Raw genomic sequence first — 26,918 nt, 5'->3', positions numbered from 1 at the left:
TGGATCCCACTTTAAACTGTGGGTCCAGTCCTGATTAGCCTATCTGTGCATACAATGGACTTTAAAAAAATGTGACTGTCCTAAATATTAAGTAATATAAAAAATAAAAAAAAGGTAAAGTACTCCCCTGTGCTTGGCCATGAAGGCATATAAGGGGTGGGGGGTAATGCCCCACACACTCTTGATCTGGTCGTGAGTGGGGGTGATGTGATCAGCATCATGCCCCTGACCGCCTTTCACCCCTGGGCAGGTGCCGGTGCCATTAGAAAAGTTCCCGGATTTGAACTGGCCGGGGATCGAACCTGGGACCTTTTGAATGGTAGTCAGACACATTACAGACTGAGCCACCGCGGCCACTAAATAATAATACTTTCATAAATACCCATGCAAGATAATTGCTTCTCCCCCGACATGAGACATGATAGATTTCCCTGTCATTCAGTTCTTCTTGCTTGCAGAAAGAAATTGTGCCTCTCGTCCTTGCATAAAAGGAGAACCCTATGACTGGTTCCTATCCGTAAAAAATAAGAAAGTGCTCTCAAAGGGGATGAAAGATGTATTTTGCTCATTTTCCTGAATGGAGTTGTGTCGTGTGAATGTGGATAAGACTCCTACACTTATAAGAACTACATATATTATGTTTTATGTACCAGACGTGTTTTTTTAATATTCTAACCTAAAAATACTTCTTGGTCTGTTCAACAGCATTTGCAGGACGGATCTCGGATGATGGCAAACTTGAACAACCAAATTGCAGCTTTGGACAGGGCAAAGAAGAACTACGAGAAGGCCTTCAAGGAATCCGAACGGGCATTGGACAACTACCAGAAGGCAGATGCGGATTTGAACTTGTCGAGGGCGGAGGTGGAGAAGCAGAAAATGAACATGTCCATCAAGTCCCAACAGTGCGAAGACAATAAGAATGAATACGCCAACCAGCTCCAAAAGACTAACGAACTCCAGGTATATTGTTGTGCATTGGTAATAGTAGATTTAATTTGCTTCATTCTCTTGTGCTCACTTTCAATTAGTAAAACAAGTTATGCAGTACAAAAAGACTTTTAGGTGAAAGTTATTTCAAGAACTTTGAATCAACTTTTGAGCCTTCCCACAAGTTCCACTTAACTTTACAATGCGTTTTTACATCGTCTATGTGTCACAAATTATTTCTCGTAGCTGATCCAGTTAAATTATTTTTAATGCAGATAGCAATAAGAGGTCAAAAAGACTAAAGGCAGTTTTGAGACTGAAGAGACATAGAGGTTGCATACTGAAGTGACAATTGACATGGGCACCTCAAAGTCTGTAAAAAAGCATCCACTGTGCAAGCACAATCAACAGACAGAGGTGATGATACAGTATGTGCAGCTTGTCGAGTCACTGGTATGAAAGGTTGTTTTTTTTTTGTTGTTTTTTTTTAGGTTTATTCCCAAATATTGATTTTTCCAGCTCCCAGCACATGTCGCTTGTCTCTTCAGCCTGATCAAGCTCCCTTAGAATGTGACCTATAAGGTGGGGCTGGCTGATCTGCAGTAAAATTATTCTCGTTTGTCTTTGAATGATGCTATGAAAGATTGTTTTTTTATTATTATGATTTATTATATACCAGTCTGGAAAACCTGGATTTTCTGGATAAGTCATGGAATTTACTTTTCTGTAAATGTCGGGGAAATTAACTTTTTCTGGAAAAATCAACATTTTTGTGGTGGTGCACTAAAAGTAGGTTTTTGAACAAAGAATAATAAAAAAAAAAGAAATGTATAATTTGTTGCAGACAAATTATACTTCAGTTTCATATACTAAGTATACTATGTTTTGAACTATTTTCATGTTGCAATCTATTACAGTGACTAAATTTTTGTGTTGTATGGTTGATGTTACTAAATTTTACTATAATTACGTATTATTTATGGTATAATTATTATATGTTTTTTTATAAAAGCACACCTCTGATGCCCCTCTCCAACAGTTTGTTTCTGTTCGGTTATCTAAAATGTAGTGACCTTTTCACGCACATATGTAAATACATGAATTGCCCCAATGGCTTGGTCTGGCAAATGTGGAAAAGTCGGGGAATTTTGTATCTACGAAATTGTAATAGACATCCTGTTATATTATGTATTGAGCCATACATTTATTTTTGTATGAAGAAACATGTGAATATAAATCAGTGTTTGTACATTAAAAATGCATATTTGTCTTGACTGCATTTGCACAATTAGAGTACTTTATTGCATGTTGAATATTATCCATGCATCATGACAGTCTTTTGCACACAATGTAGCTGGTTTTGTGAAGCTAAATATAATATTTTTCTTCTGAATTTCAGTATCAACATTACAACTCAATGATGCCTGATGTATTTCATCAGCTACAGGACCTGGATGAAAAGAGAATTAAAAATATTAAAAATTTTATAAAGCATTCAGCAGAAATCGAAAAGAAAGTTTTTCCTATTATTAGTCAGTGTTTAGAAGGTATTATTAGAGCTGCTGATCAAATTAATGAGAAAGAGGTGAGTAATATTTTTATATTGTAATTTTAATTGTCTCTACTTTCAAAATAATCTAAAAATTATAACTAACAAAATTCTTAAAATATGCATTCCTTCACACAACACAAACTGCAGCCTGGAAACAATCTACAGTGTGTCCAAGAAGTCTTTGTACACCTACTTCCATGTATTATGTTGCGACTGTGTTCATAATTGGCGGGTATTATTTAATGTTCAACTTTACATACACTTTATCATCACAGGACAATTGGTAGTGAACTAACTCAACCTATTGATTACAAGCCTTAGGACTTCAATAACTTTAGGTATTAAATATTATTAGAAAGTTTTAAGTATCCAGACATGGACTAAATCGCCATAATTTAAATTTTTATTTTTTTATATTCTTGTTCATTTTGTTCACTCACAAGTATGTTATAATTTAAATAGATAAATACATATCTATCATGGGGTAAAGTGTCCTGTAATCTAGGGGTACAGGAACTTCTCAGACTCTCTTGAGAAGCTTTTGCAGGTTTATGCAAGTGCCCTTAGCTCGTGGAAAGATTTCAAGTTGCAACAGATCAAAATATCAGTGTGCAAGGTCTGTAACGTGTTGGCCGCGTACTAGAAAAAGGGGCAATAAAGCCTTATGGGAAGCGTGAAGAAACAGGTCCGGGATCAATTAATGTACGCGCTTTAAATTAAACAACAACCAACAGTTACAAGTCGCAAGTTGTTGAGGTTATTGGCCTGCGTTTAACACCGCCACCTCAGTCTCAATGGAGAACCAATGATAAGACTATGTCTAAAGAACAAAGAAAAATATAATCCTCCGTTCTGGTCTCACCTTTAAATCAATCAAAATAAATTTATAGGCAATAGCGTTCACAAAATATCGTGGAAAATTTCACTCAGGTTTGACAATTCTTCAAAGTATCCTGCAATACAAAAAATACACACTAACTATTCACAAAAAAAACTGTAGGATCAATACTACTCAATAAAGTTCATAATTTCCTTTCTTACCAATAGCAACTTCGCAGCTTCACTTTCTTATGTGGAAGGTTCGTGAACAAAATGTATAGAACAGTATGTACATTTTAAAGACTTGAGTCAAAAATTTATTAGATTCAATCTCGAACAAGGAACGATTAATATCTCAATTATCAACAACATGAGAAACATTTCATCATGAACAAACCCAGTTTAATTGCATTAGAAAATCTCTCCAATTGTAACTTTAACAAATCTTTCTTTCGATCTACCACCCGTCATTTGACGTATCAGGAATATGTATTACAAATTTAAACGTTAATAGCAACATGAATTACAATCACAATTAAATCCCTTTCCTTTGTACACATTGTAAAATCCACTTGGGCATCAAATCGAATATTTACAATTAATTAACAAATGACTCACTTTGGTCTGTTATCCTTTTGTCACAATAAATTATACAATTCTCCCTTTTTTTACATTTGATGCTCCCACTATTTTAATTCGATATTGTGCCACCCTAATATTAATTACTTCAACATTCAAGAATTCGCGACGATGGATGGGAATTGTCACGCGTACGCCTCGCTAAATTTCAATGTTACGCGAACGTCGCAAGTTCCATCATTTTCATTGTCGTATCGCAATATATTCAACAAGTCGTGTCACATTAATTAGCCAACATGCGTTAGTTGCAATTTAGAATAGTTTAAACTTTCGTCGCCCGTTCTTCCTTCGTTTACTCATTTAAGTTTTTGACTCAATCGTGATAAAGACACGGGATTCTAACCCAGTTCACGACTTGGACTTCGCAGAACTAAGAGAACGTATCGACACTGTACATACCTCCATTAAACTCCTCCAAAATGTTCCAACCTCCAATTCGACACTGCAAAGGGTGGTCAGTCAAACAGAACTCTGTCTTTCTTCTCGTTCTGGCATCAGAATATTGGGGTAACTTCTGGAAACGTCCATCAAATTCGTCCCTCGGCTATAGCTCTGGATACAGGTCCGCGTTGCAGGAAACTGACGAAATCTAACAGGGCATCGTTAAACTTCTCACTCCAATCAAATGCAACTTCCTTGCAAGCGTATAAGGTCCGTCCAAAAAAGGTAGTTCTGTCTCGCGTTGACGTGCCGAATTTCAGAGAAAGTAGCAGTAACAGAGCGTGCATACACAATCAGAAAAAAGTTTAAGTCTCGCCCGCGAGACGATTTGCACACTTAAACCAGCACCATACTCTCTGCCTGTCTTCCTCTCGTGACCCAAGTCACGCTGACAGTTTCGCGTAGGTCTGCCAAGTCGGAACTGATACTGCCGTTTTTTTTGTGTCTGCTCGAGAAGCGAGCGCCGAGCGAGAGGTCAGTGGAGGCCTCTAGCGGGGACTAGTATAATCAACCAAAGACAAACGAGACGCAAGGCGTACGAAGAATGAGGAAGTGTGATGCTTTTCCACGCGAAATTATTACATAATACTTTTTTGTACGCAAAGCGTAGGAAAAACGTCACAGGTCCTAGGGTGATAAGTGCAAAAAAAATGGATTAAGTTAAAAGCAGTTTATGATGTTATCAGAGAAGCTGTAATTTTATAAAAATCAACAAAACTGAGCCATCATCAAGAGATCAGATATGCAGATTTGGGAAAAAGCATTCTTACCTGGTTTCAGCAATAACGTACCGCAGCTCTAGTGGCGACGTGTTGAAGATAAAAGTGATCAATAGAATACCTTGTTCCTCAAAATACAATTATGATATGATATGGTATCTAAATCTGATTTGTAAGTAATTCTCAGTTATACGTATTATTTTCTCTTCACCTTGACATACGTATAACTCAAGTTCAACTGTATTTGTACTGATGATGATGGTAATAATAATGTATACATTCTGCATCATTAAGTGTTTTTTTAATATCTTGTCGGCAATCACCAGTACAAATATTCATTGTGGCGTTAGATTTGGGCTGCTCTTAGATAAATCTTGTGTGAAAAAAGTATCAGGATGTTTATTCTTACCGAGGTGTACATTTCATTATTGTTGGTGACAAAGTAGAGTTCTGAGTGTTTTTTTTTTCTATTGTGCTCTGTAGGATTCACTGCTTGTGATAGAGAGGTATAAGTCTGGTTTCCAACCTCCGGGAGACGTTCCGTTTGAAGACCTCAGCGCAATAAAGAACGGGGAGGTTCCTCCGCCGTACCATGTTGCAATTCAAAGCATCAAACCTGAGGCTCTAACGATCAAAGGAACAATGTCTGCAGGGAAGTTGAAGAAGCGAGGGGGCATCTTTGGAATATTTAGTTCAAATAAGGTACAGTTGCATGTTTTGGTAGAACTTTTTGTAGTCATTTCTGCATTGTGATGACATGTACAAATTCTCTTCCTGCATTATGATAATACTGAATGTCATAATAATGTACTGTAATTGAAACATGATAGCATGTGAACAAATGGACAAGAATTGTTTCTGTTATATATACAAAGGTTTTATTTTGGTGTCAGTTTTTCAGTTTGCAACCTGAGAATAGTATTGCATAATATTTTTTTATTGTTAGTATTTTCATTGTATAATCATTCATATTTGCTCATTTTTAACAACATTTTAGTTTCCACTTTATTTTTGGGAAAGGGAATTCACCTCACTTCATAAAGAAGAAGAATGTGTATGCATAAGAACTTAACGACCACATTCATTTTCAAGATTGACTTTTCTAACCTGCCTTTATGGCTGTGGGATTTGGAATTAAATATATACAAGTGTAGTGGAATTGAATCAAAATAATATAGGCACTTGAAGATGACAAAAAATTAAAAGATGATAATTATTCCATGGGAAGCCTTGTGACTACGGAAACATCCTATATTCTCTCAACAGTATCTTTCATACACAAACATCTCCATAATAAGCATTTAGGTATACTAAATTATTTGATTCTTAATTTCTATTCCTACATAATAAAGTGTGTACATGATATAAGCTATCAAATGCTCAGCACATTGCAGACAAAAGGAAATTACTTTAACTGTAGTGGTATGGTAAACAAAACTATTCATTTTTTTGAAGAATGGAATGTTACATAGACAGGGGTTCAAAGTTAAGAACTTTTCAGCCAACAGGTTTAATCTTGATTAATAGAAAGGGTTTATACTTGCAGTGTTAAAATTATCTCGCTTTTATTCAGTATGAGAAGTGTGATAACGTAGACAATTGCTAAGCACTTTAGGTTTCATCTTTAAATCATGATAAATAAATGCATACATATAGACACAATTATAATTGCAAATATAATAATAACAGCACTTTGTGTAATCTTAGAAATACTTAACCAAGAAGGTACCTTTTTGTTAATTTCTTTCCATTGTACTCATAAAAAATAATAAGTTGTAAGAATTTAAAAATAGATATATTCATAATAATTTAAAGTAATTGAAGAATAGATCGATATATCATGAGATAATAAAATTTGCACTGTTAAAACTTAAGACCATATTTTAAAAAGCTCTCAAAAATGCATAAACGAAGTGATTGCCTTATTTTTTTCAGTTCTAGTCGAGCAAGTAATTAAATTCTGTTAATAGTAGTAGTTCATTTAAAAATTTATTTCATGCACAAGTAAGCACATAATGTATGTATCTGTATAATGTTCAGCAAAGTTAAACTGTGTATCAGTATACGTTTGGTAAACTAGTACATTGCATGTAATCGAGTAAGAATAATTACCAGTTTAAGAGAAAATCATGGTCTGTACTAAGTTGTATTTGTTTTTCTTATTTTCATTTTTTTCTTCAATGTCTTCCTTATTGGTGACTGGTTGGTGGACTTCTTTTTATATTGCTGTAAGTATGGAAGTCCAGATTTATAATATCATGCATCTCATTTGTTTGTGAGCGTTGCATGGATGACTGACGTGATTGCACCGTGTTGTGTAGCTAGTGTGATGCATCAAAATAGGATCATTCAGGTCAACCACCTAAAATTGTTTGTTGCATGGTGTTTTCCTGTATGTTGTGAAATTTGAGAAGAAATGTACCGGGTGGCCAGAATTAAAGTTGCCCAACTCAGAGTCCTCTGTAGCCTGTTTGAGGCATAGTAGAACTCTGAAATTTGGTGAATCCACTATGCAGACCATGTGAAAGAGGATGGCGATAAAAAAAAGTTCAATTATCCACAACCAGGTTGAAATGTGGTGCTATACTTCCATGATGGGTTGTAATAATGACGTAAGCTCGTGCACTAGTCGCAGAATATCGCCACTGCAACGGCCACTTCGGCAACAACTTCTTCTGCAATCGGCCAGCAGCCCCTTTCTGCTGCAACACCCAGATCTCCAGTTTCTTCAAATTTCTTCATCCTTCTTTCTTAACCCATGCGTCGTCATGGGCCCCTTTCAAAGTCCTTTCGCATGACGATAACCTCGCAGTGCAGATGCACTATTACTACCACAGCGCCTTGAATAATGTAGTGTGGAAAACGACCAGGCGCGGCTCTTGCATTATTTACCCGGGGGTTCACTGAAGTCATATGACATATATTCAGTTTCCGCAAAATATACTTCCTTCGCCTAACAAAAGGATGGGGGGAGGGATTAAAAGATTTGTCCATATTTTTTTTATCTGGGAGTATAAGTTTTTGTAGTAGGGGTGTGCGAATAAATTTAGGGATGAAACTACAATAAATTGTGCCCTTATGAAAAAAGTTGAGTTTTGTTGGAATATCATGGACGTCCTCAAGTAGGGGCAAGTAATATATTTTTTTTCCCAGGAGGAGCAAAAAACATTCCTTCAGTCTGAAGTTACTGCAATGCTTTTATAATAATTACCAAAAATCCCTGTGACTGAAATTAAATTGTATGCGTGTAATATATAATTTTTGGTTGACATTCAATTTCCATGGAGGTGGCCCCCTTTTCCCCTTCCAGACGTCCATGCCGACTAATCAGAACTGGTCCTACATTTGTTAAAGGGAAATGGCAACTAATGGCATGTGCATACTAGAAATCGAACCTGAGACCCTGTCATTGATACGCGACAGCTTTGTTCAAATTTGTGGCTGGTCGACCAGCACACGATTTTTTTCAGTGGACAAGGAAGTTTGTTTACGTTCATTATGTGCATTTCTATCAGTCATTTCTTGCCTGCGTGGACAGCAACGCCTACACTGCATCAAATGACATAACCTAGGTAAAGTCCATCCCTCGCTTCACTCACATCATCATGTAATACTTTCCAACAAGTATCCAAGCACTTCAAAAACTAACAAACTTGAGACATTGACACCGAGCGACAGCGAGTCACGTCTTCGCGCCTTCTTTCTCTTTCGCAACCCGAAGTGTTTCCACCTTTAAAGAAAAACCTCTGAATGCATGCACGAGCTATTTTGTTAATGTATCTCCTTTATTTTAATTCATCGCATCTAATTCCAGCTTTTATTTGTTTCCACTCATCCATCTCTGCCACAATCTTGCATTTATTCAAAGAAGTTCAGTGCAAAAATGATACAAGAGAAGATTGAATATGTAATGCGTGCGCTTCAAACTTGAACCCCACACAGCAACACTGGAAGGGAGAAAGCAGTGAGAAAGGAGCCTTGTCCCACGGCTTCTGCGAGAGAACGAACTGCGCATGACCGTTGGGTGGAGACATAGGTTCTGCAATATCCCGTTCCATGTATTTTGTCCTATACCCTCCTCGAGCTTCTACTCCCGCACGGAGCTTTCACAATGGCACGAGCTGTCCTGTGGGGGTTCAACTGAGGGTCTGTATCAGGGCGGCCGATTTGCGGTTTCTTCTTCTCAGCAAAAGAGTTCGCCGTATTATGGACACAAATACATGACTTATTGTGTAGAATTTTTAGCGAAATAATGTAAAAATGTAAAGACATTGTTTATTGTTCATTCTCGGGGTGATTATCGTATATTACTGGGGGTTCACTGATCCTGTGCGCTATAGGGCCAACCGCGCCTGAAAACGACCCAAGAAACTAGTTCCCCAGATGGATGACAAACATAGATGGCAGTGGGATCGGACCAGGTGCTAATTTTGTTATGAAAGTAATGTGGCTTAGTTAGTTTTTGGAATATATTGTGTAGATTTGTTTGTCTAGAAAGGCAGTAAGTGAATTGATGGAAACAGTTATATTTGTGGAGTGATTTGCAGTTACGAAATGACATTAATTTGGAAAGAAAAGTAAAATAAAATTAATAAATAAATAACATGCGTAACACAAGAAGAAACATCGCAAATTGATTCCGGACGTCAGGTGTTGGATTGTGTACTAGAGTTTTATTTTTCTATGTTATTAGAATATAAATAATATCCTGATCGATATTTCATACCGAGGCGACAAACCACAAGTGTCGCTTGGAAGCGGCCAGTCCATAATCAATGCAGCCTTTCAAACCATAGGGACACAAGCTCTGACTGCACCGTTTCCTCAAGGAGATTTTACACCAAAGTGACACGCAACAAACGATACGAGGATTTCAAACCAAGGCGGTCCAAGGCAACTTTCATACCGAAGCGACACATGTTGCTTGGAAACGAGCCAATCAAGAGCAACATTTCACATCACAGCGGCATGACAAGAAGCACAGGCCAGCCTTCGGTTGGTGAAATCCTCAAGCGATAAGTGTTGCGTGCCCCTTGTCCCTTTGATGCGCAATCTCCCTAAAGCAAGACACTCATTGCATCGCGCATGCGCGAACAACAAATCACGGCAACATGTTATTGAGGAAATGGCCCAGTTTGAGCGATGCACAAGCAACAAAGCGACACGTGTGGCTTAACGTGTCGCCTAGATCTGTTGTTGTAATGTGCGGTTTGTCGTGTCACCTATCTGTTGTTCGCACAATTAGCAGCGAACGCTTGCCAATAGACTGAAGACACCATGTCGCTTGTCACTTAGTTGGGAACTCCCCCTGTAGTGCGTCGCTTCGGTCTCGGCACCCTTCCTTTAAGGAGCTGTCCGACCGAAGTAACAAGTAGCATGCGAATACGCCATATGAAAGTGTCGTTTGCTGTTTGGACCCTCATGTGCAATGAATGCTATTTTACAGTCTGGAAGTGTGTGTCACTAGTGTGACAGTGTGAACATCCCGTGTCGCTTGTCCCATTGGTTTGAAAGTTTCTTTACACTCATGTTGATGGCACTAAGAAAGTTTTGTGGGGTTCCCCTTGTTGTTTCATGGAATGATCATTATCATCATCGCCGCGATTAGTTTAAAGCAGAAGAAAAGAGTCAGTAAATATCAAAAATACAAATGCTTCAGTGTGTATATATTTAAAATGATGATGATGATAATAATAATAATGAACCTAATTCATACACAAAAATTTAGTTGTGAAGAGCATTCCACACATATTTTTTCTCCCATATTATTAACGAAAGTATGACGATAACAGGACGTGGTCGACTGTCTAGAATGTTCGTTAATATCTTCGCGACCACTGTACCAAATATCATAGCAATTATCACATTCATAGAAATGCTTCATGTAAAAGAATCAGACGTTGCAGCGAAAACTCCATTTACTTCCATTATAAGCAGACGAATACCAAGCACCGGGTCCAACAATAGCGCCTCTAGTGGATCATTTTCGAGTGGAACCAGCCGGAAAGCGCAGAACCATGCCGTTTTCCACACTACGTTATTCAAGGTGCTGTAATTACTACCATTCTGATAAAACAACTTCACCAGCAATGCACGTTCTTTCTTATTTAGTGGCATGGTGATCACTTCTGAACTTTTGTAGCACTCACATTAAGTGATTTAGCTGAGTTATTAATTAGAAAGACATTTCTTAGTGGCTGGAAGCTGCCAAAAAATAATCTCTCGTTTATTACAAGATTGCAAAGTAAAGCAAATTCATAACCAATTGGAGCAGTTTACGTCATTATACAACCCATCATGGAAGTACAGTGCCACACTTCAACCTGGTGGCGGAAAATTGAACTTTTTTTTTTTTTTCTTTATTGCTATCCTCTTCCCCATGGTCTGCATAGTGGATTCACCAAATTTCAGTTCTACGATGCCTCAAACAAGCTACAGAGGACTCTTTGAGTTGGGTAACTTGAATTCTGGCCACCCTGTATGTAATACTGACAAACTCGTGAGTGTTTCTGTAAAGATGATGTGAGTGTAACATGTGAGAACGATTGTCTACTTCAGCTGATAAAGTTGCAACCTTGTAATGTTTTGTTTACTGTAATTGGTGCCATTCAACTTTTCTCGGGAGGGGCATATTGAGTCCCCCTCCCCTCATCCTTACTAAAGGTTTAATTGACACTGCATGGTTGTGCTTGATATGTTAAATAAGTAACTTTCATATAATGGTGTGCCTAACAGATATTAGAACATCCACAAATCAGTATCCCAACATTTTCTAATACAATCTCCCAGCTATTTTCAACAAATCCATCTAAAGCTATTTCAGAGGTTACTTAATATTTTACACAACTTTTTTGGTGGTAGAATGGTGCTGAAAATTAAGATTGATGATGAACTGTTGAAATGGATGAAGATACATACACATTAATTTTCCTGTATACTGTTGCTAATTCAAGTCATTAATGGTAGTATTGGATGGTATTGAACAAGGCTTGAATAGACAACAACAAGTATCCCATCACCTTTTGTTTTTAACCTCCTGGGTGGTGTGCAAATGGATGACACGTAGGGTTTGACTCGGGACAAGATAAACACAGGTACTTAGGCAAACATTGTCTGGATTTTACTCTTGTGAGCTCAGACTGTGGCTGGATTTTACTCTTGAAAGCTCAGACTATGGCTGGGTAGTACCTTGAGCCTGACTAATGATCACTAGGTTATCAGGTCAGGATACCCCATTACATTGTAGAAATTTTAGTGAAGAATGCGTGCTCGACCAGGACTCAAACAGAGGTGTCTGGCATATCGGGCCATTGCTGTATCAACTGAGCTACTGAGCCAGCCTTGTTTTCACCTGATTTGTCACGTTTCGCCGTTAACTGTATGGAATTGTCTGTGCTAGTTTTCTGCAACGGAATCTGTTGCCTTTAGAACACTAGTGACTTCGACAGTGCCTAACTCAGTTGGTAGAGCAATGGATTGGATTGATTTGTTGTTTTAAGTCCACTTTATGCACAGTAAGGCTAATCGGGACTGGACCTACAGTTTAAAGTGGGATCCGAACCACTATGTGCCTCCACTGGGAATCGAACCGGGGACCCCTTGATTACAAGGCGACGACGCTGCCACTGCACCATCAGGGAGACCGGTAGACCAATGGCAAGGTATGCTAGAGACCTTGGTTTGAGTCCTGGTGGAGCCTTAATTTTTCACTAATGTTTCTACATTGTACATCCTGTATGCACTAAATCATAAGATCATATCACATTAGCTCGATTCTACAATCTTTAATTCTCACCTCCTCATTTTGTAAGGTCTACTGACTTCCAATCTTAATGGCATTCCATTCGCAATGGTCCATTAAGATTTGACCTGTCTACAACATATTAGGGATGGACTGGTATGAATTTTTTGTCAATAGCAGCAACTTACCTTAACCGATGGTCAGTATTGTACTAGTCCAATGAAGAGCATTAACTTTTCAGTCACATCTCAATTAATATCTGTAACTGGTGATTGAGTGGAACAAGTTTTACCTTTGGAAAATGAACTACATATTTACACGTTTACATTACAGGGGATATGTAAAAATAACAAATTGGTAGAATTTTACGCTAAATTACAGGCTACTTAGAGATATATCAAATTGGTAAAATTATTGGTACTTTTACCAGTAAACTGATATGCCAATATCAACCAATACCCATGGGAATACAGATTATTCTGCCCCAACCTACTAAGTATTAAGTTTAACTGCATGATTGGCTTCCAACAGCAGCTACAATAAATTTTGTGATTAAAATAGAAAGCTTCATTCCAAATTCACTGATTGTTATAATTTTTTCTGGCAGCATACTCCCAAGCAATAGAATGAATGAACAGTGACCAGCTTGAATCAGCTTTTGATGTATCTGTTACTTTCATTTTCATGTTTAATTTCGTTTTAAGATGATATTAAATGTTTTCCTGCATCCTACAATGTAAGTTGAGATATTTAAACTTTGGCTTGTGATGTGCCATTATTATCAGTATCACTTACGTACCTAACTAACCTTTTTCGTACTGGAACTAGAATATGGACTAGTTTGTCTAAAGAAAGTTCATGTTTTAGCATGTAGACGTTCGTTAGTAGTTAAGAGAAATCATATTTTACAACTTACATTCTCCTTCATACGAATCAAACTTCTAGAGCATTAAGCATACTTCATACACATTGCCAGAAAAGAATCTACGGTACTATAGTGTGTGTGATATCCAGTGACCTCATAATGAGTGAGGTGTGTTCAGAATGTCCAAACCTGCACATGTTTAAAAAAAAAAAAAAAAAAAATCTAGGGTAACAATCATTCTCGAAGAATTGTAGACTAGTGGTGAAAAGTACTTGTATATATGTTTATATATACAGGGTGGTGCAAAATTCCGTTTACAACGCTTGGGAGGTGATTCGACAAGTAAAAATAAGGAAAAAATGCCATGTGAAAAAATGTCGAAATCGGCACCGTTTTCGAGTGACAGGCGTGCGAAAATCGCCTCACACCATGTTTAAAGCACAATAACTCAAGAAGGAAGAAATATAGCAATGTCGGATTAAAATAATACAAAGAAAATCGTACCTGGCGAATACAATGGTGCAGCAATTGAGGCCCAGTGTAAATTGCGCAAGGGGACTCACAAAGAAAGTGGGGAATCCCCTGATGGAAAATACAGGAAATTTACTACTATTTTCTACATAATGGTGAGATCGGAATGTAGCCAGTAAAAAATGACTACGTATGTCCACATGTCCCACTACTGCTGGGACACCCACACTCGGGAAATAGGAAAATAACTGCAAATCTCCTGTTGCACATTGTTCACATTGCGGTACGAAGAAGAAAAGAAACCAATTTGTCGAATGTCCCACTACTGCTGGGACACCATCCCAAATGGAAAAATATGGGAAAACCAAGAAAAAAGTATTCAATTCCCTAATGTTGACACACTACTTTGCAGTACGAAAAACAAAAGTTAAACAATGACCACATGTCGTCAGGCTGTACATACTACAAGAGAGCTCCCCAAAGAAAGTGGGTAATCCTCGAAAGAATGAAGACGGAGAATGGCGAGAAAACGCACACAATTGCATGTAAAATTTCCAGGCACAGCACATCTTGAAGGGATTATCCTGAGAAGCGCACAACATCCGCACATGCAGATCGACGGTATGTACTACAGCGATCTCCAGCATCTTCACTCGCACCTTTCACTAAAGGACACTATGCGGTGCTGATAGGGGCTCACAAACACTGGCATACTCAGAGACGTTGTTGAAAATGTCCGCCATTGACTTTAAGACAAAGATGGCATCGGCGAAGCATTGATTGTCTGGTACGCGCAAATACCTCTGGCATGTCACCAAATGTCCCAGCAGCGGCACTAACACGAGCAACGAGGTCTTCGGCACTTTCCTCAGGGGTTTCATGCACAAGCCTTTTCATTTCTCCCCCCACACAGAAATCCAGTGGAATGAGGTCGGGGGAGCGAGGTGGCCACGGTAAAGGTCTACCCCTGCCAATCCAACGATAGCCGAAAAAGCGTTGAGTAAGGCCCTGGTTCCCTGGTCAAAGTGCGTGGGGGCGCCGTCGTGTTGAAACCAGATACCTTGTGTATCTGCCAGTGACACGTTTTCCAAAAGTTGAGGTAATACGTCATGTAGAAACACCCGATAATTCCCACCACACAAAGTAGAGGGCAAAATTTACGGGTATATCATGTGGTCACCTACTACGCCACACCACACATTCACTGCGAACCTATGTTGATGATGGAGCACAATGATTGCATGCGGATTGTCCATATTCCAGACGTGGCTGTTGTGGCTATTGAACATGTCGTCCATGGTGAACATTGCCTCATCGGTCCACAAAACTCTTGTTGGGAAATCTGGAATGGCAAGAGTTAGTTGCACGTACTATTGGCAGAAATTCATGCGTAGGGGAAAGTCCGTGGGCAGTATGTAGTGCACCTTATGCAATTTGTATGGGTGCAATCCCTTCTCCTGAAGATCGCAGAACACATTGCTATGGTGGGTTTGTCGCGTACGAGCAATGACACGTGTGCCGGTGCCAGGAAGGTCTCATCGCGTCCAAAACGTCCTCTTCAAATTGCAGAGTACGGGGTCTTCCACAATCCCACCTACGGGATAGTAGAGATACAGTTTCACGCAGTCGATCATCAGGTCTTTGAAAGAGTGCATGTGCTGCCAACCGCCTATTGGCAAAACGTTCGTGAAACGAACGCCGTGCTTCACGGTTGTTTCGGTTTGCATCTCCATAAACGAGATGCATATCAGCAAGCTCGTGGGTAGAGTACTCCGCCATTGTCCTGTTCGAGAACCGACCAACAACGGGGGGCACTTTCCCTCCGAGTGACGGATCACAACTACCGTGATTAGCACCCACGTAATGTTACACATGTGTCCACGCAGTTGTTGCAAACCGAGAAAGAACACTGGAATACGTACTCTACGTACAATATTCCTTGGAGCAATACAACCACACACACACGCCAGACTAAACTCCACGCTGCGACACGCAGAACATGCAGGAAGAACAACGGTCGACTACACTCTCTACGTAGTATCCACCAATGCTAATACGTAACAGGTGACCTACACTCCCAGCGCCTCTAGTGGGGCTTTCTGTATCAACCTCAGCGTAATCTGACGACATAGCGTTATTTTCGGGTGAATTTCCTATTTCCCGAGTGTGGGACGGTGTCCCAGCAGTAGTGGGACATGTGGACATACGTCGTCATTTTTTACTGGCTACATTCCGATCTCACCATTATGTAGAAAATAGTAGTAAATTTCCTGTATTTTCCATCAGGGGATTCCCCACTTTCTTTGTGAGTCCCCTTGCGCAATTTACACTGGACCTCAATTGCTGCACCATTGTATTCGTCAGGTACGACTTTCTTTGTATTATTTTAATCCGACATTGCTATATTTCTTCCTTCTTGAGTTATTGTGCTTTAAACATTGTGTGAGGCGATTTTCGCACGCCTGTCACTCGAAAACGGTGCCGATTTCGACATTTTTTCACATGGCATTTTTTCCTTATTTTTACTTGTCGAATCACCTCCCAAGCGTTGTAAACGGAATTTTGCACCACCCTGTATATATATATTGTAAGGGGAAATGAATTGATGAGTTCTGGAATGTTAGCTAGAATAAATTAGATAAATCTAGGGTTAGAAAGGAAAGAATTCAGCTATGTTTTTCTTCTTTAGAAGCTGTAAATTCTAAGTTTGTGTTCTTTGCTCCCATTTTTTTAAAAATTCTTTTTTGTAGTGCGCTTTCCCTTACCAATCTTATTCTGGTTATTATTTTCCTCTAAGTACTCTTCTATGTAAACTATGTTTCAGTAGAGTAGCTCTGTGTAACCATAATGCCTAGACGTGTTGCCAAATATATGTTGTACTTCCTTATTCCATGCTTTCAGAAGCTCACTGAAGTGTGCTTTGGTTTGAAGGTAGGTTTTTCCTCAGTGGGATTTTAATTTTTGCTCTGAAGCTGTAGCAGAATCACATTCCAGTCCTCATGAGTGTAGTGAAAGTAACAATGCATGTTGTACTGTAATAATTGTTGTAGTGCTATTTAATTCGAAAGTAGATTTTTTTTTTAATCCATGTGAGCATTGAAACAGAACTGTCCTGGTTCAATTTTTGGGGGATGGTAGTTTTTTTTTTAAATCCATCCAAATGTAGGACAGAACTGATCTGGTCAATTTTTTTGGGGTTAATGTTGTTTTTTTTTAAATCTAATCAGAGTTTGGGACAGAATTGACGTGGTGCCATTTTTTGAGATGGTAATTTTTTAATCCATTCTTAGTGTGGAACAATTTACCTGTTCCAATCCATTGGAGTTAATAGATTTTTCAAACCAATCTGAGTTGTGGACTGAATTGACCTGATCTCCCGGTGGAGGCACGTACTGGTTCGGATCGCACTTTAAACTGTAGGTCCAGTCCCGATTAGCCTTACTGTGCATAAAGTGGACTTAAAACACCAATTCAATCAATCAATTGACTTGATCCAATTTGTTTACGATATTATGTTTGGTACATATCTTTTATTCCTCAAGCCTTGTGTTGTAGCACAAGCAACCACTGCAATATTCTTTACATGAGTTTAGTGTATGCTGATTAAGCTACCATGTTTTATTTTGTGGTCTGCATTAAATGGGAAAAAGAACTCTACAACCAATTTGTCAGCAAATTATTTACAAATATCCAACTTCTACAGCCAAAGAAGCCACATGTGGTCCACTTTTTTTGTTTTTCCCACACCAGTGTTGCATTGATGTTATACACTGTGTCAGCCAGATATTGCTGGGAAACCAGGCTATGCACAAGCGATCCAGTAATGTACAAATATACAACACAGTGTTACTTTACTAAAACTTAAAATACAACAAAGAAAGTGAAATGTGGCAACAGTGTATGCATAAGCACTGTTCTGGTTTTCATTCACTCTGACTGTTCACTGTGGAATGAAAAGCTGACTGAATTGGCTGTCACCCCTCCCCCTCCCTTCCAAGGTGTTTTAATTATTTATTTTTGAGATTATGTATATTAGCAGTGATGTGTATCATCACACCAGTTTTGTATCTGCCATAACACTCTTGAATACAGTTAGAGTACACCTCTGCCTTGCCCAACATTCCCACATATTTACCAGATTTCTTTACACTCTGGAGTAGCTTCTGGAAGCATTTGTCAAACATGAAATAACAATTGCTCCATTGTTCAATGACATTTTTTTATCCTTGTTCTCAGGATATTAATATTTGAATAATGTAGACACTTGAAAGCATGCAGTTGAAGCACAGTTGCAGGCTGTATGCAAGGCATGGGTTTACACCATATCCTGACATTCACGATTGTAATTGTTGTGTGTTAGAGTAAGCACATGTTTTCCTGCTCTTTTTCCTTTGTTTTATTCTTGCTTGTGTGCCTGATTTTCTGTGTGAGATTCACATGATACACAAGAACTGGTGGCAGGTGTTTATGACCTATGAGTACCCAGTTTTTCTTTTCCACATTTATAGTTCTTGGTTCTTCCCAAGCACAAAAATCAATCTAATTTCAAATTTTTGTTGTACAATTGTATTTAAGGTGAAATAATTTTTTGTTGTACTTGGTTAAATCTTGAAATAGATGAAATTATGTATTGATGCTTTTTTTTATAATGGACGAACACGGAATTTTGGCCAATACCAATAAAATGCAGATATCAAATTTGTCGATTACTAATAACCAATCTACCGATCCAATATAAAGTTCAAAATGGTCCTTGAACAACCTGAATGATTCATACCGGTATTATATATTAGATCAGAAAAGTTATCAGTAATTTTACCGATGCACTACTTATCCCTATATTGGCTGATACTGGTCGAGTACGATTAATCTGTTCCACTTTAATATTTTTAGTGGATGTTGTATAAGTTTGTTGTTCTCTGTATTAACGGAATATTGTGAAAGCCAGTGTCTTTTCCCATACTTGTCAATTCCTCTCCAGTACAGTTGTGCTAGATCCTCTGTTGAAGGTGTTGGAAATATGGGTATAGATTCTGTGCTTGTGTGATGCAATTAAATGTACTTCAAGGGCTCTGGAGCTCTTTGAAAGTTGTACCATTCTTTACTGTACGTGTCTTGGTTTCTGATCAGATTGTTCCACAAACCCTTGTGTATAGTATGTTTGTCCAGAAGCATTTATTGAAAAATCTGAGAGGTTTTAAGGCATAGGCTGTTTGAAATGTGCAGATATGTATCAGAAACAATTGTGGGAGAACTATTCGTCATAGTGAGTTGAAGTTAGTTTTATTTGGTGAGAGTCGGCAACCACAGACTTTCACAGGAAGTGAAATTTTAACATTCCATGCTCCCAGCAGGTACAGGTAGGAGGAGAAAGAATTTAATTTTACACAAAAACTTCCTTGGAGGAGTCACTATGGCTCACTACAATAAACCAAGGTGAATAATAGAAATCTAACATGGACCCCTGCTGATTACGTACAATTGTGCCAAGTTCATTGAAAATTGTTCAGTAGTTTATGAAAGAAAATAATGTATAATGTAGATTATGAAAAATGCAGTGCAGCCTCTTCCCAAAAATCTATTCTTGAATCGGACCAATGTAAGCTAGGTGCCTGAATTTAGGTACCACAAAAGAGCTGTCAGAATTTTTGGTGAGCTAGCAAATGATTTTGAACATAACTTCGCACTTTTGTAGGCTCATTAGTAATTACAGTACTAAATTTTATAAATTTTTCATTCACTTTGATTACTGCCAGCAAGCTGAAATTTTTGTGTAAAATTTTACATTTTCTTCTAACTCTGCTTGATGGGAAGCAGGTTTCAAAATTTCACTTCTCATGAGAATCTGATTCTTGCCGTGCACATACGTGTGGGTATGTTCATGTGTGTGTCTATGTTCATACGTGTAAGTTGAAAACCTTGCAAACCTTGAAGTGGTAAAGGTGTACTAAAAGTTTCCCTGAGGTTAAATATTAAGAGTGGTACATGAACCTAGAAATTACAACTTTCATTTTTCCATTATTGTCTTCTGTAACTTGCTGTAAAAAGGGCCCATATCTCAGAGTTGTAACATGTTCTATCTCGATTGCATGAAACATGATCTATCAATGAAATCATGCTATGATCAGAGTCCGTTATTCAAGAAAATTAATTTTAAATACAAGATCGGGAAATTTGATCTTTTCATTTTAATTTTAACAAATAATTAAGGATTTAACAGTCAAAATTGAACTTCACTGAAATTAGGAACCATCAATTGAATATGTTCCTTATAAACCATTCATTATACAATTTAATCCCCTATATATTTAATAAACTGTTATGGGCAATTTGTGTATAGTGGGAGCAGCCATATGATCGAGAATTCTAATTGTATACCTAAACAAATATAAAATTTAATAGAAATTTAGAATATGTAAAAGAATCTAATCTAGAACAAATTAATAACTAAATAAACTATTAGAATTTACAGGGAAACCAATCTACATAAATTTCCCATCATATCACCTCACTCACCATACACATTGTTAATCTGAGCTTTACTAATGTGTCCCGTTCCCCGGGATGGTTACCTCAAGACAAAAGATGCTAGTTTTCTCCTCAATGCTCTGAGTATGCCAGCCAATCAACCTGAGGCATGAAGTCACACAATGGTACAAACTTATTTTTGTGGGCAGAGGGTTACACTTTTTATTTCACATCATCCCCTCTACTGGATACACGCCTTGCTGCTTTGAAGTGTCAGTGGCGTAGTCCACACCATTAACTGTGTTTTTTATGTCGTATTTCTGTATGTGCTTATATCATGGTGATAGAGGGTAGTCACTGAAGGATAGACTGTTGATTCGTTAATTCTAAAAATGCAGTTTTTTTAAATGTACACAAATAGTTAAATTTTAATTTTGATTATCATTGTGAAAACGTGTATCAAAATTCTAATGCACCTTGGAAGCTGTATTATTTTGAAGATAAGTGTCTGGCGAGGTATTCCATATATTTTGATGTTCCCTTGACTATTTTTGAATGCCACATGCCAATATTTCCTGGTAATTCAACATTTACTTTTTCTTAAGTCTTCTAACTGCTTTTGCCCATTTATCCTAGTGCTAATAACTGCAGTGTATGGGAATAACTTGTTATTCTTTTTTAAAAATAAAAACCATAAATATAAGGAGAAATTATTTACTTTCCCAAAAATAACTTCCTTTATTCTTCCAAAATTGTTTAGTGTCAGCTTAAAAAAAAGTCCCATCTCGATTCTGGGGGTGATCTGTCTGATAATTCTCTAGTTTCTGCAGGCTTTGTGGATTTCTTATTGAAACATTTTCTTTCAAAGTTCTAGAAATCACAACCAGTTTCAATTATTTTACAGGATGGAATATTTAAACTAGAAAAAAATTCTTTGGTAGATTTTCCATGTTGCCAAATAGTTATCACTCTCACCTTTGGTGCAAGTGGTCTTGGGTTTGATGCTTGTTCGGAGCTCCAAAATTTCAGTGTTGACCCAGCATTGTGAGATCAATTGAGGAGCTACTTGAAATCAGTAGTATCAGACCTGGTCTCAACAGTGGAAATGGGTCTCGATGCGCTGACCAAAGGGTCATTGTGCCACGAAGTAGTAATTACTTCTGTGACACCGTTCTCTTACACGCATAGAACCAAGTAACGCTTGCCTTGAAAAGACAACATCTGTCTTGTGTTAATGTAAATATTTCAGCAAAAAATGCAGGCTCGACCACGGCTTGAAGCCAGGTCTCTGCCATACTGTGCCATTGCTCTACCACTGAGCTACCGAGCCAGTCTGGCTTCGCCTGATTTTTCGCTGTCGCAGTTTTACCTGTGTGGAATTGTCTCGGCTAGTGCTATTGCAACAAGATCTGTTGCCTTTGGAACACTGTAGACGTCGACATACCTAGTACCTCCCAGCGTAGAGATGTCAATTCAAGGCGATTTCGTTGCCATAACACTTGCACAGATTATTCCACACAGGTAAAGGTAAAACAGCGGCAGCAAAAAATCAGGCAAAGCCAGACTGGCTCGGTAGCTCACTGGTAGAGCAATGGCCCGGTATGGCAGAGACCCAGGTTTGAGTCCTGGTCGAGCCTGCATTTTTTGCTGAAATATCGACGACGTACATCTCCTGTGTGTGCCTAATTTCATGAACTGTCTGTGTTATATTGAAATTGTCTTGTGATTCGCAGGCACCAGAAAGCAAAAATACCATAACAGCATTTCCCCAGCTGCTTACTAACTCCCATATATGTCTAATGTTTTTTGCAAGTTTTAACATTTTAAATTTCATTAAGATGATTGCAACTGGGAATGTGTGGGAGTTTACGTAGGTAGTGGATATATTAAGCATGGTCCTTATGTTATGTAATTCAAGCCTTCACAATGCATTTGCCTGACTGTTTGTTTATATTTTTGTTCGTATTATGCAAGAGTATATTTGCATGTATGCACTAGTATGCATGTGAAAGTTTTTATTACTTTGAAACTTTCATAGTAGTGTTGTATATTGCAGATTTTTATTTATTATTATTATTTTTTGTATATATTTGTAAATTGGAAATATTATTGCAAATCCCCATAAACATGTAAATACTCACTGTCAATATTATGAAGGAATGAAGTCTGTTTTTATTAAAGCATTGTCTTATCTATTGATAATTTTAGCAACATTTCTGAATAGGATGGAATGGGGGGGTTATTTATTAGGGGAGGGTATTTAGTAAAATTTCGTCTCTCTTGTAAAAGTGAAGAAACGATTCAATTGTCTTGTTTCTAAGGCAATGCAACACTATGCCCAGATGACAATTTCCACTTCATGATTTGTATGATCTGTTCTTGCTTCGGCTATTACATGGCATAGATTTCTCACATTTTCATTTTCTTTCAGAACAATTTCTCTTCGTTTGACTCAAAGGAGGATTACAGCGACTTGCCACCAAACCAGAGAAAAAAGAAGCTCCAGCAAAAGCTAGATGAAATCAACGCAAAGCTTCAACAGGAGACTGCTGCTAGGTATGAAATGACATTTGTCATACCCTGTTTATTAAAATTATTTGATGTCTTTAATTTCATAGTGCTTTTAAAACTATTTAGACCGGAAGTGGTTCAAATTTGACTGATGCCCATCCAATTGAAGAACACAAATGTGTAGGTTAAAGTAAAGTTTTTCAGGACGTGTCAGTTACCAATGACTCAATAATACAATTGGAGGATTTGTTTGAAGTAGAGGCTGTGCAAACATAATCACAGTTGGAAGACTGAAGTAAAGAATATATGTATGAAATAGAGGAGAACTTCTCCTGCTTGCTTGTCTTAATTTTGAATTTATATGGACCAGTATGAAGATTTTATAAGTACTAATGAAATCCTGACGTAACATTTACTTTCAAATTACTCAATGTAAAACAATAAACTTCAAACCCTGCATCATGCTGTCTCTGTAGCCGAACATATTGAGTGATTGACTTGTGATCTTGCCAGCAAGTTCCTGGGTTCAAGTCCGGGCCTGAGCATATACGTTCTTTGAGAGTGTCCTGTCATAAATTTCTTCTGATCATTGTTTATCCTCATTGTCACAATTAGCCAAAAATTCTCAGAAGAAAAGTACAAAACTTGCATCATATCAGTATACAAGGTCAATAAAAATTATTAATGGGGTACCAGTGGTCTATAATTATTTGTCAATGTTCTCTTCACTGCTTTGGTATCTGAGAGATGACACATCAAAATGGTGACTGATGTAAAACAATGTTGTTGTTTTGTTTTGTTTTTTTTTGTTTTGTTTTTTTTTTAAACCAGAGTCAATTACTGCCATGCAATGTTGTTACATAACTCAGGATGAAAATAATCCACCTTAAGATAATTTGAATTTTTGTTATTTAGCATCATTTTTTTCCCACTTTTGGATAAATGTGGTGGTGACGTGAGTGATGATTAAATTAAACTGATAAAGGGACACTCACAAAGAACAAAGCATAGCTTGCCCAGAGTGGGACTCGAACCCAGAATCTTCAGTAGCAGGATTGAAAGTTTGCCCCCTAATGTGCTGGCATCTGTAGATACTCGTAATGCTATCCGATGTTGGTTAAAGCTGTTACTAGAGACAAGCAGTGTTTACCTACAGAATATTATTTGCAGGATTGACTCACCGAGAATTCCTAGAATTGTCTGAATTATGCAGCAATTATTGACTCCATGAATTACGCAACGTGAATTGTCTTCTCAAAATGTGAAGAATTTCATCATTCGATAATCAAATCTCTTCAATGTACATAAACCGATATTGAGAGTAATATTGCATTCAATGATTTGTTAGTGTTTATGTTTACTGCAGGAAAGAAACTCCACCCACTCCTTATATTCTCAAGTTTGCTTTAAAAATAAATTTCAAACTTATATATATTCTTGCATTTAAGGGTGCTTATTTTTCATTGTGTAGAAGTTATAGTTTAACTAAAAATGGAAAGCAGTTGCACCACAAAGAGGAATAATTTTAAAGTTGAAACTCTGCTCTTGGATACAGTGGAATAAGCTAGAAATGTTGATATTTATGTACTAAGCAGTAACAATAGAAAGAAATGTCCTTGTACATAATTTAATTTTTACCATTAAAGCCTGGAATTATGTTTGAATTACATATACAGTAACAATTGAGCAGTGTGTACCTATGATAAGTAATTGCAAATAAATTTTCTTTTCCCACAGGGACGGCCTGATGAAGATGAAGGGAGTGTATGAGCAAAACCCTGCCTTAGGTGATCCAATGTCAATTGAAGGACAGTTGAACGAAAGTGGACACAAGTTGGACAAATTCAGGCAAGAGTTGCACAAGTATCAGTGTTATCTGGACGAGATGGATGGGAAGTCATCCTCAGTGCTAACGAATTCTCCAAACCAAAAACCTGCCCACCATCATACAAACTTAAACGGAGCCTCGCCTCGCGGTTCGTCTCATTCGCACAGGAACAGTGGGTCGGACGAATCATTAAGTCGCAGTGCCTCAGACTCGAGTGTCTCGAATCCGGTGAATCACAAACAGTCTGCACCTGGAACACCACTCCCATCACACGGGTAAGCATCACAATTAGTTTCTGTTCGTTTTCAAGAGGGGATGGCAGTGCTGGCAAGTATTACTTTGATTAATTTGAAGACATGCAACAATCAAACCTGCAGATATTTTGAAATTTTTAACCATTGATGATGTTGCCAGTCAGTACAAATTTAATGTCACTGCTGCAAAACCTGGGTATCTTACAGGCTCCACTAAAGAAAAAAAATGTTCCCTTAAATATACGCAAATATTGTGTGAAAAGTAGAGTTAATAGCCCTGTCTAGTTTGCTGCACTTCATGACACTCGGTGTAGTGCAGGCATGCACGTGCACTCCGGTACAGCAAGGCCAGCAGTGGTGGCACACAGCATAACTGTTAACTGTTACAAATGACTTCTTTAACTTTTGGTTTTTCATTATTTCTTCCGGGTTGCCTCAACAGAATCAACCTACAAGCCTCCAAGGTTTGTCCTTTTCCGATATGGTGCCATCAACACCCTCTCGTGGCGTGTTGACAAAACATCTGCATAAGCACCCTGGCCATCCTGTAGCCTGCAATGCCACCATGGGCCCCGAGAAATCCCCGGCGACCTTGAAGGTCCAATGGGAGAGTAGGTTGCGTGGAGCCAAATTTTGTTTCCAACTGGTAACGCCGAAAGAAAGCCAGAGTGCCAGTGCTTCAGTATGTTGATGTCCTCAGTGTTGCGAACTGCACAATTAAGTGTCTAAGGGTATGCAACGTGCCACCACTCGTGACTCCAGGGTATGGAGATCCGAATTGGCAACACACCGCTCCTTGTTCCACCTGGTCAGTTGGGAGCACCAGTTCTCACCCAGGGTTCGGGATTAAGACAATCCACCCTTCCTCCAGGAAGGAAACCACCGAATTGCGACACATGACAGTAAATAAAATTCCAGATACTTTATAATTAAAATGTCCAAAATCTTTAATCACGAATCGCGGGCGTACATACTGATTCGCACAAGTTAAAAGTTATAATTTGTTGGGTCATACATGCTCGCAGGCAGTGATAAGCAATTTATTTAACACAAGAGTCCGCGCACCACCTTCACAATTAATAGCAAGACCTCAACTGCTACCTCAAGTGCGAGGTGGAGCATAACAGATTGTTCTAACTTACAATACAAACTCATAACATAAAATAACACAAGAAAAACTGATAATTTATATAACACATCAATGTTAATTAGCGATAGTAAGCTAAAGTTCAGGTTGGCAACAATTAAAAATGCCAAAGTGGAAGTTTTTACATCGCCAAGAACACGAAGGGTGGTTCCCCCACTCCTAACATAAACAGCCAATAGGAAAACTATATTTTATTGAAAATGAGGGAGAAATACTTTGCTATAATATTACAATATTAAACTATATAGAAATAACTACAACTGATTTTATCAAATAAATCATATTTGCCCTTGCACATAAAAATGATTAAATAAAGACTTAGTTTATAACGAAGACAAATTACTTCAATCTTGTACATTGTTGAACAAAAATCAATATTAAGAAGAGATGTATTTAACTTGTGCTTGAAAAACAATGAAAACGTTGCATATATTATTTGGGATAATTATTAGCCTATAAATTCTGAATAAATGTTGCAAAAATATGCAAATAATATTATAACATAAGATAAAACGTAAATATATACATGAATT

The 26,918-nt window shown here is 37.9% G+C and overlaps 1 protein-coding gene across 3 annotated transcripts in view; it reads left to right on the top strand.

Moving 5' to 3' along the window:
* Positions 1-26,918, top strand: part of LOC145982831 (formin-binding protein 1-like) — a 67,508-nt gene that overhangs the window by 29,163 nt on the left and 11,427 nt on the right. For 2 of the 3 annotated variants that reach the window (XM_083116192.1, XM_083116191.1), the window contains exons 3-7: positions 706-963; positions 2,330-2,515; positions 5,584-5,802; positions 23,077-23,201; positions 24,894-25,259. In XM_083116192.1, the coding sequence (XP_082972318.1) occupies positions 706-963; positions 2,330-2,515; positions 5,584-5,802; positions 23,077-23,201; positions 24,894-25,259 (1,154 nt within the window). The remainder of the gene's footprint in view (positions 1-705; positions 964-2,329; positions 2,516-5,583; positions 5,803-23,076; positions 23,202-24,893; positions 25,260-26,918) is intronic. The other variant, XM_083116193.1, reaches the window with a different exon arrangement.

Source organism: Lepisma saccharinum, unplaced genomic scaffold (genome assembly GCF_977018435.1).
Source record: "Lepisma saccharinum unplaced genomic scaffold, izLepSacc3.1 HAP1_SCAFFOLD_444, whole genome shotgun sequence".
Taxonomy (NCBI): Eukaryota; Metazoa; Arthropoda; class Insecta; order Zygentoma; family Lepismatidae; genus Lepisma; species Lepisma saccharinum.
This window is presented reverse-complemented; position numbering and strand designations above follow the sequence as displayed.